General features: G+C 40.5%; 1 protein-coding gene across 2 annotated transcripts; it reads left to right on the top strand.

Annotated features, from left to right (window-relative positions):
- The first annotated feature begins 1,419 nt into the window (after positions 1-1,419).
- npbwr2b (neuropeptides B/W receptor 2b) lies at positions 1,420-4,151 on the top strand. 2 transcript variants are annotated; one of them, XM_017486540.3, is made up of 2 exons: positions 1,420-1,497; positions 2,029-4,151. In XM_017486540.3, exon 2 carries the CDS (start codon positions 2,139-2,141, stop codon positions 3,156-3,158), a length of 1,020 nt encoding a protein of 339 aa, XP_017342029.1. In that variant the 5' UTR covers positions 1,420-1,497; positions 2,029-2,138; the 3' UTR covers positions 3,159-4,151. The 2 variants fall into 2 exon arrangements, with proteins under 2 accessions (XP_017342029.1, XP_017342030.1); XM_017486541.3 differs by having other exon boundaries at positions 1,434-1,497; positions 1,998-4,151.
- Positions 4,152-12,624: the final 8,473 nt, after the last annotated feature.

Below are 12,624 nucleotides of genomic sequence, written 5' to 3'. Positions count from 1 at the left end.
CATCCATCCAAGAGTTGTATTTACATTTTCTTGACACTATTGTTATCTTAAACACATCACATCAGCAGGTCTGACCTCCCAACACTAAATGTTGATGTCACTAGCTGTTGTGGGACTTACAATTTTATTGGGTCCCTCTGCTGTTCATCATTGACTAAGCTGAAATAATTAATAACCATCAGACTAAACCATTTTTAGGGAAGGGAGAGGAGGTATTTTGAAAACGTCTTTCAGGAAATTGCATGTTCTTGTGGTTTTCAACTCTCGGGCATACAAGCTGAAGCTGTAATATATATATATATATATATATATATATATATATATATATATATATATATATATATATATATATATATATATACTACTACTGTAATATACATACTGCTGGATTTAGTGGGGGCCCCAATAATTGTCACAACCTTTCACCCCACTAGAGATCGCCCTGTCTGGTGGAGAACCTCACCTGGTCCCTCAACACCAACTCCATAACCAAGAAAGACCAGCAGCATTTCTACTTTCTACAGAGATTGAAAAAAACCCATCTCCCACCCCTCATCCTCACCACATTCTACAGAAGAACCACTGAGAGCATCCTGAGCTGCATCATTGCCTGGTTTGGAAATTGCATCGTATCGGATCACAAGACCCTGCAGTGGATAGTAAGGACAGATGAGATCATCGGGATCTCTCTTACCTCCATCATTGACATTTACACCACACACTGCATCCGCAAAGCCACCAGCATTGTGGATGACCCCACACACCCCTCACACAAACTCCTCCTACTGTCTGGAAAAAGGTACAGGAGCAACCGGGTCCTCACGGCCAGAATGTGTAACAGCTTCTTCCCCCAAGCCATCAAACTCCTCAATACTCATCGACTGGTCTGACACATGCACACACGTACACATACACACGCACATACTGAACTGAACACCATCCCAATCCCCTTGCAATTTTTGCAGATTTCTGTATTTTTGCTGCTACTGTACTTATAAATCCATCATTACTCTAAAATGATCTGAAATCTCTATCTGTTTTAAAACTGCTTGTTGAAATCTTACCTGACCAATTTGATGAGTCTCACCAAGCTCATACATTATCTCGGTTTGGTATTTCTTAGAATAAAAGAAATAAATAGTGGTACTAATCCTTCATTACTTTAGTACTTTTAAACGCATACGTTATATAACATTATATAACAGATAAGGTGTAACATGTAGTATTCCTGATTCAAAAGGAGCTATTTTTCTTATAAAAAAAAAAAGAAAGAAAGAAAGAAAAGAAAAGAAAAGAAAAGAAAATTAAAGAAAAGTAAAGAAAAGGGGAAAAAAGGCGGACTTCACAAAAAGCATCCGTAAGACTGAAAAACTCGCCGCATCAGAGGCAGTGACGTAACGCAATCGCACTTCATTCTTCCAGTTGCTGGGAAGCGAACAACGTGCTTCTTGGCTGGAGATCACGGAGAGTGCGCACGAAGAAAGTCTCCCCTCATCGGTAAGAAATGCACATTTAATTTTATTTATTTATTTATTGTATTAATCACGCACACATTTATGTACCCAGATTGATACTTTATCAGCTATTTTAGAAAATCTAAATCGCGCGCGTGTGGGTGTACTCTATAGTTAAATAAACTGATTGGAGGCTGTGTGTTTATATACGCTATATTATATATAAGCAACATAACCAACCCCAGGAAGGAACTGCATGACTTTTTGTGAAACAAAGCACTAAACCTGGAGACACGATTTTCGCAATATGGAGAATATTTCAAACCCCATCAAGACAAACTCACAATGCAACTTCAGCATGCAGTATTACTACAATTCCCCCAACCGATTTAAACTGTAAACCACCGGCGGACTACTTCTTTTACGCAGATCTGTACGTTGTTCTGCCGGTTATTTACTCCGTGATATGTGCAGTGGGATTAACCGGAGATACAGCAGTTACCTGTGTGTGTGTGTGTGTGTGTGTGTGTGTGCGTGCGACAGACATATTGTGAGGATAATTTTCCCGTTTCAGGTCTCGTGATGCCAGAAGCAACAGATAAGCAACTGATAACCAACCCCATGAAGGAACTGCGTGACTTTTATGAAATAGAGCACTAAACCTGGAGACACAATTTTCACAATATGGAGAACATTTCAAACCCTATCAAGACTAACTCACAATGCAACTTCAGCATGTACTTTCATTACTACAATTACCCCAACCGGTCCGATTTAAACTGCACACCACCGGCTGACTACTTCTTTTACGCAGATTTGTACGTAGTTCTCCCGGTTATTTACTCTGTGATATGTGCAGTGGGATTAACCGGCAATACAGCAGTTATCTATGTTATACTGAAGGCGCCTAAAATGAAGACAGTCACTAACATGTTTATTCTGAATTTGGCAATTGCCGATGATCTCTTCACGTTAGTTTTGCCCATTAACATTGCTGAGCATCTCTTGCACTATTGGCCCTTTGGTGAAGTGCTTTGCAAAATCATTTTAAGCATTGACCATTATAATATTTTCTCTAGCATATATTTTCTCACTGTTATGAGCATTGACCGATACCTGGTAGTTCTGGCCACAGTGCGCTCAAAACGCATGCCGTATCGCACATATAGGGCAGCCAAAATTGTCAGCCTGTGCGTTTGGTTACTAGTGATTCTAATCGTGGTCCCCTTTACAATGTTTGGAGGAGTCTACATCAGCCCAGACGACACTGAGCGAAAAAGTTGTGTGCTAAGTTTTCCCAGCCCAGAAGGTTTATGGTTCAAAGCGAGCCGGATTTATACACTCATACTGGGCTTTGCCATTCCCGTCTCCACCATTTGCATACTCTACACAATGATGCTGTACAAACTGCGGAACATGAGACTCAACACTAATGGCAAGGCACTGGACAAAGCCAAAAAGAAAGTGACCATCATGGTGTTCATCGTACTGGCCGTGTGTTTGTTCTGCTGGACTCCATTCCATCTCAGCACCATTGTAGCTCTTACCACAGATCTGGGCACCACACCACTTGTCATTGGTATTTCTTACTTCATCACCAGTTTGAGTTACGCAAACTCCTGCCTAAACCCATTCCTCTATGCTTTTCTGGATGACAGCTTCAGGAAAGCATTTAAAAAGATGCTAGAATGTAGGGCTGGTTGAACATAGAGCATATGCTGCAGTTGTGTGTCTTCAAAGAGTACAGTTCTGTTGCAAAAATCAGTTGAAAAATCATGCAGCTGGCCTGAGATGATGGACTAAAAAGCAATTAAGTGAAAGTGGCATCGAACATCATCATTTGTCTCCCTCTTGTGTAAATTATGTGAACATCTCCATTATCTATAAGATCTTTAATCATTATTACTCACTTTGCTATATTGCTATATAACTTCTAAGATAACAAAATATCATTGTCTAAACATGTACAGAAATGCACATGTGTATAAATGTGTATATTCAATTATTGTCACCAAAGCTTCATTTATAACCGAGTATAATTTCCATATATCTAAAAAGATAGATGAACAAATATTGTGCCCACTGTACACTGGAATTCACACTGGAAAAAAGCTGTCTAATTGTTGCAAATATATATTTTCACACATAATTTCACACAGTGAAGCCTATAGTAAATGGTGTTCAACCTTTATGTTATTAAATCAAATGGATTACATTGTTTGGTTTAATTTGTTTTGTCGACAGTTGTATAGGGTTATAATGAGAAAAAATGTCCCAGTATTTATCAGAATTGTTTTTTTTTTGTTTTTGTCTTTATTAAAGATTCACAGTGAAATTGTCTTTTCAGAGACTTTAATTTTTACACACATATAGGATGTATTTCATTGCATGAATCTAATTATTACACTGTACTACATTACCTACACACAAAGATTACTTTAGATCAACGGTTCTTTACCTGGGGTCGCGGAAAACTTTTAGGCTATTTTAAATGATTGTAAACATAGGTTCACAGAGACGCCACTGGATGATTTCTGGATATCTGTGCACGCTGAATACTGAGAGCTTAGCATCGACCCATCTCTGAGATTATCAGTTTTCCAGCGCTGATATAGCAGAAGAACAAGTATAGAGTCAGACTCATGGTCAAGGATAGTTTGTGTCTTTTCCTCAGCCCTACAGAGCTACGACTGGACTGCCTCATCCTCTATCAAAGTCCAACCATCCCAATGAGTGGGTAGTCTGCAACATTGGGCGGGTTTTTCGCGGGGTGGGGGTGGGAGGGCAAAACATTCTTTTTTGTCATCCTTAAAGATGGGTTGCACTTGCAAAAAGGTTAACAACAACAACAAAGAATGTACAATATTACATTCAAATTAAATGCTAACATTCTACTATTATATTGTTCTTATCAGTACAAATTCTATTCAGTGTATTTGGCATGTATTATGTTGTATTTGTATTATGTACAGGGTTAGGGAGGTTTCTTTAAAAATGTATTTCATTACAGTTACAAATTACTTCATAAAAAAATTAATCAGTAGCCTAATCCAAGTGTCACAATATGAAAGTAATGTAATCTGATTATTTTTTGTATTTCTTCAAGGCCACATATATAAATAAAATCAAGAAGAAAGAAGTATGATCTAAAATATGTTTATTTAGAGCTTCAAAACATGTTGCTTAAAATGTTTGTATTTGTTTTAATAAAAAACACATAAAATATCACTGTCCCTGCTGAGGGTAACATTACATCACAAAAGTTAGGGTGACCATATTCTGGTTTTCCAAAAAGATGACACCTTTTTTGGGGGGGTGTTACTATGGATGCAGACTTTAATACATGGAAAACGACACACTGTTAGCACACACACACACACACACACACACACACACACACACACACACATACATACATACATACATACATATACACACACATATATATATATATATATATATATATATATATATATATATATATATATATATATATGCAATTGGTTTTACACTGTCCAAGCATTACATTTTTTCTACATTTTTTGCAATATCCATAGAATAAAACAAAATAAAATATCAGATGTGTGTAACTTCTGCCATCATTTACACATTTGAATGACCATGTAATATGGTGCAATGTGATAACATGAAATTAAAAATGACCTTATATAGCCATGAGCATTGTTTCGACTCAGGACAGCTTCATTTGCTGCTACTGTCAAGCAACCTTTTGATGCTGTACACAACAATGCTTCACCTTCACGCGTTTGCTGGGAGTAGGCTAATGGTTGAGAAGCAGGAATTTGGCGAATAGTTACTGCAAGCCTTTTATAATCGATCAATTGGTGTGTGAAAAGGCGGGAATTACAGAGAGGGATTAAAGTAATGCAAATATGCACATACATGTTGCAGTATTAGATCATTAACACAACATAATGAAACCAAAGCTGAATCCCAGACATTTTCTCAAATTTAGAAATCCCAGCCAGACATGTTTTTAAGGTCCAAAAAAGAGGATATGTCTGAGAAAAAGAGGACACATGGTCACCCTAACAAAAGCATTCCAGAGAACAATTTGTGTTAATTTTATTGTGCAAATTAACTTTGCACAATATTTATTTATGCACACACCAAGAGATTGCTCATGTGAGCCACTGGCAAGAGAGAACCAGAACTTTAATCAAGCAACTGTCTATATTGTCAAAAGATCACTTTCTTTGGTTTTAAATGAAAAAAATTGTAATCCTGATAGTATTCCCATTTTTTTTACAAAATGTACCTGTAATCTGATAACTTTTTTTTAAGTAACTGTAACGGATTACAGATACCAGTTTTTTGTATCCTGATTATGTACCGCTGTTACCTGTATTTGCTGTTACTCCTCGAGCCTGATTATGTAAAACTTAATCTTTTAAGGAGTGAATGGGTGAATGAGGTTTGAGTTCACAATGGAGGGGCTATTTACAAATATGTGCTAAAATGATTTTACTTTTCAAAAAGCTTCCTGTTAATTTCCACATCCTTGAATTCACTGTATATCATTTTCGTTCTTCTTCATTTGTATGCTTCCCATAAATGGGAAGATTGTAAAAGCTGCAGAAATATAAAACAGGGAAAAAGGCTGAAAGTAGACAGAAAAGGTTTTTGGAGTAAATTTCAGAGCAAACATTCAATGCAATGCATGCAAAACAGAGAACAGACAAGTATATGCATGTGACTGTATTTTGGACTTGTAAGAATAAGCAAAACAAGTTTTTGGTTACTCTGTACACTTGTGTGTAAGTGATAACTTTAAGTGGATTTACTGCAGTGAGTTTAGACACTGGATTAGACACTGTTTAACATGAACAAACATATTTTAAGATAAATCTAGGGCTTTATTAAATACTCTGATGTTGCAATAACAGATAACCAATTTGCAAAACATAAATTGTTCCTAGTGAAAGCTTGCGATGAGCTTTCAAATCAGACAACTTGAGCAACTTGATCAGTCTAGATTACAGATTAAGTTAATTTGATGTGCCAGTTACTGACTGTAAGAGGAAAAAATGAGCAAGCATAAGGGTCTGTGCAACTTTGACAAGGATCAAATTGTGATGCGTAGATGACTGGGTCAAAGCATCTCCAAAACGGCAGCTCTTTAGGGGTGTTCCCGGTATGCAATGGTTAGTACCTACTAAAAGAGGCCCAAGGAAGGACAACCGGTGAACTGGTGACAGGATCATGGGCACCCACATAAGAGCTGAAATGTGGGTGCACATTTCAGCATAAAAAGAGTGGAACAAAGTTAATTCTGGTTATGATAGAAATGCAGAATGAAAGTTCAGAGGAGGCTTGTTGCTGGAGAATTTGTCGTCTATTTGCATGCATAGCATGAAATATATGTTCATGTAAATGTTATCCACTCATATATAGTCACTGGTGTGTGTAACATAGAATGATCCCTAATGCTAAGTTTTTAAGACTCAGTCTTAAGGTCTTATGTGTCCCCAAACTATTCAAAGACTTCTTAATTACGGTTATTTACAGAAAAAATAGAAGCTAGGCCAAATTTAAATAATTTTTGGAGATACAGGCATTGGAAAGCAAGCAAAGAAGAGATAAATATTAATACATAATAATAATAATAATAATAATAATAATAATAATAATAATAAACTTAAAGCTTGTAAAGCGCCTTTAAAGCAGCTTCTCAAAGTGCTGTACATAAAATCACAGTCCACAGAAAAATAAAACAAATAAAAGTTAATAAGAACAAAAACAACAACATTGATAATAAAAATAATTATAAAACAATCTAAAAAGACATCAACAGTCGAATGCAAGTTTAAAAAAGTGTGTCTTGAGAAGAGCTTTAAAAATGCCAAAAGTCTGGGCTTCCCTGAGTTCAGGAGGAAGAGAGTTCCAAAGTGAAGGAGCATAGACAGAAAAAGCCCTGTCACCCATAGATTTTAGGAGTGTTTGTGGAACAGTTAACAGATTACACTGTGAGGAGCGCAGTCTGCGATTTGGGGTGTAAGGGATTAATAAACCAGATAAGTATTGCGGAGCCAATCCATGTAATGCCTTGTATGTCAACATCATGATCTTGAAATCGACACGGAACCTGACCGGGAGCCAGTGTAAGGACTTCAAAACAGGAGTAATATGGTCACATTTCCTAGTTCCCGTCAGGATCCGGGCGGCAGAGTTTTGCAGTTTGTTTATTGCGGTTTTAGAAACTCTGGCTAAAACGGCATTACAGTAATCCTGCCGTGTGACAACAAATGAATTAATCAACTTTTCAGAGACAGATAAGTTTAGCATTGGGTGTAGTCTGGCTATGTTTCTGAGATGAAAAAAGGATGTCTTCACAGTGCCCTGAACAAAAAAATCAAAAGTGAGGCTGGGGTCAAAAATTACACCAAGGTTCCTCATCTTACTTTGGGTCTCTAAAACAGAGCCATCAACAAACAGAGACAGTGGAGCCGCTTTGCAAATTTGATGACGGGAACCTATAAGCATAACCTCAGTTTTCCCGCTGTTCAGGCACAGAAAGTTATTGTTCATCCATGTGTTTATCTCAGAAATACAGTCAGAAAGATAACAAGCATCAATGTTTTCACCAGATTTAGAGTGAATGTAGATTTGGGTATCATCAGCATAAAAGTGATAATGGAGGCCAAGCGATCACAGCAGATGCCCAAGTGGAGATAGATAAATATTGAAGAGTAGAGGGCCTAGAACTGAACCCTGAGGAACACCAGTGAGCACCGAGCAAGTGTCAGACCTAAAGCCACACATAGAAATAAACTGGGAATGGTCAGTAAAATAGGATTTAAACCAGTTTAAAACTGTCCCGGACACACCAAAAACACTTTCAAGGCGGGTAAGTAAAAGACCATGATCCACAGTATCGAAGGCGGCTCTAAGGTCAAGAAGAATAAGAAGTGAGGTAGCTCCAGAATCAGAGGTCATCAACAAGTCATTGGTGACTTTGACCAACGCCGTTTCAGTGCTGTGAAATTTCCGAAAACCTGACTGAACGGGTTCAAAGAGGTTATTGGTTGAGAGGCAACAACACGCTCAAGTATTTTTGACAAAAACGGAAGATTTGAGATGGGACAAAAATAGTTAAAATCATCCACAGAAACATTTTCTCTCTTTGGTACAGGTGTAACAGCAGCAGTCTTTAGTACTGCTGGAACGACCCCAGGCTCCAGTGATTAATTTATAATGCTGAGGATAGTAGGGCACCACACAGCGAAGCACAATTTGAATAAATTCGTAGGAATTGGATCCAGCAAGCAAGTGGTAGATTTCATGCTGGATACCTCCCTTGTGAGAGCCTCAGAATTAAGCAGTGAGAAATGAGTGAAAGAAGCACCAGTGAACCCAGATGGACAAAGGAGAGAAGTGGCACAGTCAGGGTTAACAGTAATTTCTTTCCGAACATTAACAATCTTAGAATTAAAAAACTGTAAAAAAAAAAAAAAAAAAAAAAAGAATCACAGAGCTGCTGAGAAACAGGCAAAGTGGTGGTAGCATTAACTTTAAACAATCTGTTTATGGTTTGGAACAAGTGTCTGGGATTATTCTGATTGTTTACAATAGTCTGAGAGAAGTAAGAGGATCTTTCAGTCTCCAGTAGTGCATGATAATCCCCCAGAAGATCCTTCCACGCTTGATAGTAGACATTCAGTCCAGTACGGTGCCATTTTCGCTCCATTTTCCGACATACAGCCTTTCTAGAGTGCAGATTGTCATTATACCAGGGGGCAGAGCAGGTGAATGTGACCTTACGTGACCTTAGAGGAGCAAAAGTGTCAAGATTAGCAGCAAGAGTGGAATTTAGCTGCAGAACTTTCTCCTCCGGTGATGAGGGATGAAGATCGCTTAGGATGGAAACCACAGAATTGGAGAAAGCTGTGTGATCGATAGACTTCCACTTCCGGAAGGTTACTGTTCGCAAGGTAGGCTCACTTGAATGATACAGTTCGAGGTTTAAAAAGACAGCTGAATGATCAGACAGTCCAATGTCAGTAGATGAAAACTGCGATACAAATGAGCCATTAGCAATCACAAGATCCAGAGTATGACCCTTGTTATGAGTCAGGTCACTTACAAACTGTGTGAAGTTAAAACAATTAATTAGCGACAGAAATTCCTTAGCCGCCACAGAGTCACTACAGTCCACATGAATGTTGAAGTCTCCCACAATTACAATTCTGTCAAACTTCATACTCAACATCGATAGGAAGTCCGCAAATTCTAACATAAAAGCTGCATGTGTCTTAGTCTTAGGTGGTTTATAGACTGTAGCGATGATGGTGGATACAGGAGGAAATACTCAAGACCAGGCATTCAAATGATGAAAACTGGGGAACGGACAAAGCGCTTGTGTTGAACTTCAGGTTGTAAACCACAATAATGCCTCCGCCTCTGCCAGATAGCCACGGGAGATCTAAAACTCCAAAACCCACTGGAGTGATCTGGTTAAACAGGAGCCCATCATTTTCTTTATGTCAGGTTTCAGTTAAAAACAACAAGTCCAGCTTTTTATCCGTAATAAAATCCGACAAAAGCAGCGCTTTGTTATTCACAGACCGCGCATTGAATAATGCGGCATAAGCTTGGCTCTGAAGCGGAGACGACAGTGGTTTAATCTCCACGCGGGGAACCGATATTAAATTGCTGTGATCAACACCGGTATGGAGCAGTTTGTTGGTCTTACGGCGACAGATAGGGACAAAGATGTTAGGAAAGGACGAGACAGCAAGACTACGCCTCAAGCCCCGATGGATATATCGCTTAGGACGTAGCAGACCAGCATCTCGACAGAGATTGTAAGTGTCTTTGGCTAGGCAATAACAGTTCTGTTTTAGATTCAATAGCTGGCGTGTAGTGTACCTTAGCGCCATGGTCGGTGAGTGCACACTCGCAAGGCCAGAGTGAGTGAAACTCCGGAGCACAAAGTCGTACAATCCTCACACACAATCCACACATGCAGCCGAGCTGAAGCGTTGATTCAAAGTTACACGCTGCAGGTTATTCCAGGTGAAGCACAGAAATAAAAAAAAAACTACAGTCCAAAATATATAAAATGGCACCACCACATCGTAATCGTAACGGCACTAAAGACAATGTAACTTAAAAAACTTGCAGTTATTTAAAAAATAAATAAATATGGCTTAAAATAACAAACGAAAACAAACCAAACGGTACAATGCAATAATGTTGTTTAAAAATTTCATTGAAATAAGTAAATATTTATTAATATCCATTCACTAGATGGCACTCAAACCTTACTAACGGCAGGTCCCATCATTAAGGGTGAGAAAGGGTTCATACATATTACCTGATTAACTTTCAGAAACTGTTAAACCATACAAGGACAATAAAGCTCACAAAGGTCTATTTTTGCTGGCCATTTCATGGTCATATAGTACAATTTGTTTACTGGGTTATTACCTAATCTACAATCAATAGATGTGATACCCAGAAACATTAGAAACACACAAGCCCATGAGATAGAAAGAAAGCATGAGAGGAAAGAAAGCAAGTCAAAATGAGAAAACATTTTGGTTTCAGTAAACTAATAATGCAAACTGTTTCATTGGATGCAAGGATTAGGGTGCAGAGGGGAAGCAACACGACTCATCATTCTAATGCTAATTACTACAGCTTGCCTTGTCCAAAACATTTGCTAAATATAAGTAACATTAACCCACTCTCTGTATTATAACATGGTGAACAGCTGTAATGCTACCCTACTGTTAACTTTCAAAAAGGTAATGGGAATGTCTAACATTACCGCCAGTTGTATGCTAAAGTAGGGCTGGACGATATGGCCAAAATGTATATCACAATATATTTCTCAATTTCAGTCAATACGATATAATTCCGATATCAATATGAACAATATAAATCCTCAGAAAAACTGCCAAGGACGCCCACAACAGATGTCTGTACCTTCAAACTTCTGTAAACTTCTCCTCCTATAAAACTATATAGAAATTTAGAAATAAAAATGGCACAAATAAATGAACGTTCACCTTTTATTTGAATTTAACCTTCATACAAACAAGAAATGTGAAATCACCGTCAAATAAACTGTCACGGAACGAGACTGGAGGCGGATGCAGGTGCAGGTCACCGTCTTTATTATTTGAACAAGAAACAAACAAACAGAAACAAACACAGGGAGCGCGGTCTCTACGGACTATACTCACTCTGGTCCCCTAGCTACGACCGCTAGCATGCTACACATTAGCATATATCCGGATACTTCCCTCACTTGACGAACTGAACCAACTGTAATACTGCGCGATGTGCGCAGTCACACGGGGGGGGGGGGGGGGGGGGGGGGGGTTGGAGACGAAAACAAAAGAGTCACATGACCAGTCAGCGGCCGTACCGCAGTGCCCTCTGCTGGCCGTGGCGTAACAGGGGTTGAAAGTCAGAGCACCGCCCCTGGAGGCGCTGGGACACAGGACACCGCCCCTGGGATGCTGGGCACCACCCCCGGCAGCTCTGGAACTCTGGGTGCCACCCTCGGCGGCACTGGAGGGCTGGGCGGCCTCCTCGGCCCGGCGGGGCAGCGGGACGGCCTCCTCGGCCGGGCTGGGCAGCGGGACGGCCTCCTCGGCCGGGCTGGGCAGCGGGACGGCCTCCTCGGCCGGGCTGGGCAGCGGCACGGCCTCCTCGGGCGTGCAGGGCAGCGGGACGGCCTCCTCGGACGTGCAGGGCAGCGGGACGGCCTCCTCAGCTGGACTGGGCAGCAGGACAGCTTCCTCGGCCGTGCAGGGTAGCGGGACGGCCTCCTCAGCTGGGCTGGGCAGCAGGACAGCTTCCTCGGCCGTGCAGGGCAGCGGGGCGGCCTCCTCCGCTGGGCTGGACAGCAGGACAGCTTCCTCAGCCGTGCAGGGTAGCGGGACGTCCTCCTCAGCTGGGCTGGGCGGCAGGGCGGCCTCCTCGGCTGTGCAGGGCAGCGGGACAGCCTCCTCGGCTGGGCTGGACAGCAGGACAGCTTCCTCTGCCTGTCCTTCTGAGGTCGCCATGTTGACCTCAGGTGGGAGCTCCACAGCTGAGACCTCCCCGTAGGCCTCAGGCTGGAGCTCTGCTGTCCTCATTGCCCCCCCAAAAAAAATTTCTGGGCCAGCCTTCACCTCTGGACTGCGCAGCAAGGTGT

The sequence above is a fragment of the Ictalurus punctatus genome, chromosome 15 (genome assembly GCF_001660625.3).
Source record: "Ictalurus punctatus breed USDA103 chromosome 15, Coco_2.0, whole genome shotgun sequence".
In the NCBI taxonomy this organism is placed as follows: domain Eukaryota; kingdom Metazoa; phylum Chordata; class Actinopteri; order Siluriformes; family Ictaluridae; genus Ictalurus; species Ictalurus punctatus.
This window is presented reverse-complemented; position numbering and strand designations above follow the sequence as displayed.

Coding starts and splice junctions, on each gene's coding strand:
- npbwr2b (XM_017486540.3), top strand. CDS start 2,139: ATGGAGAACATTTCAAACCCTATCAAGACTAACTCACAATGCAACTTC.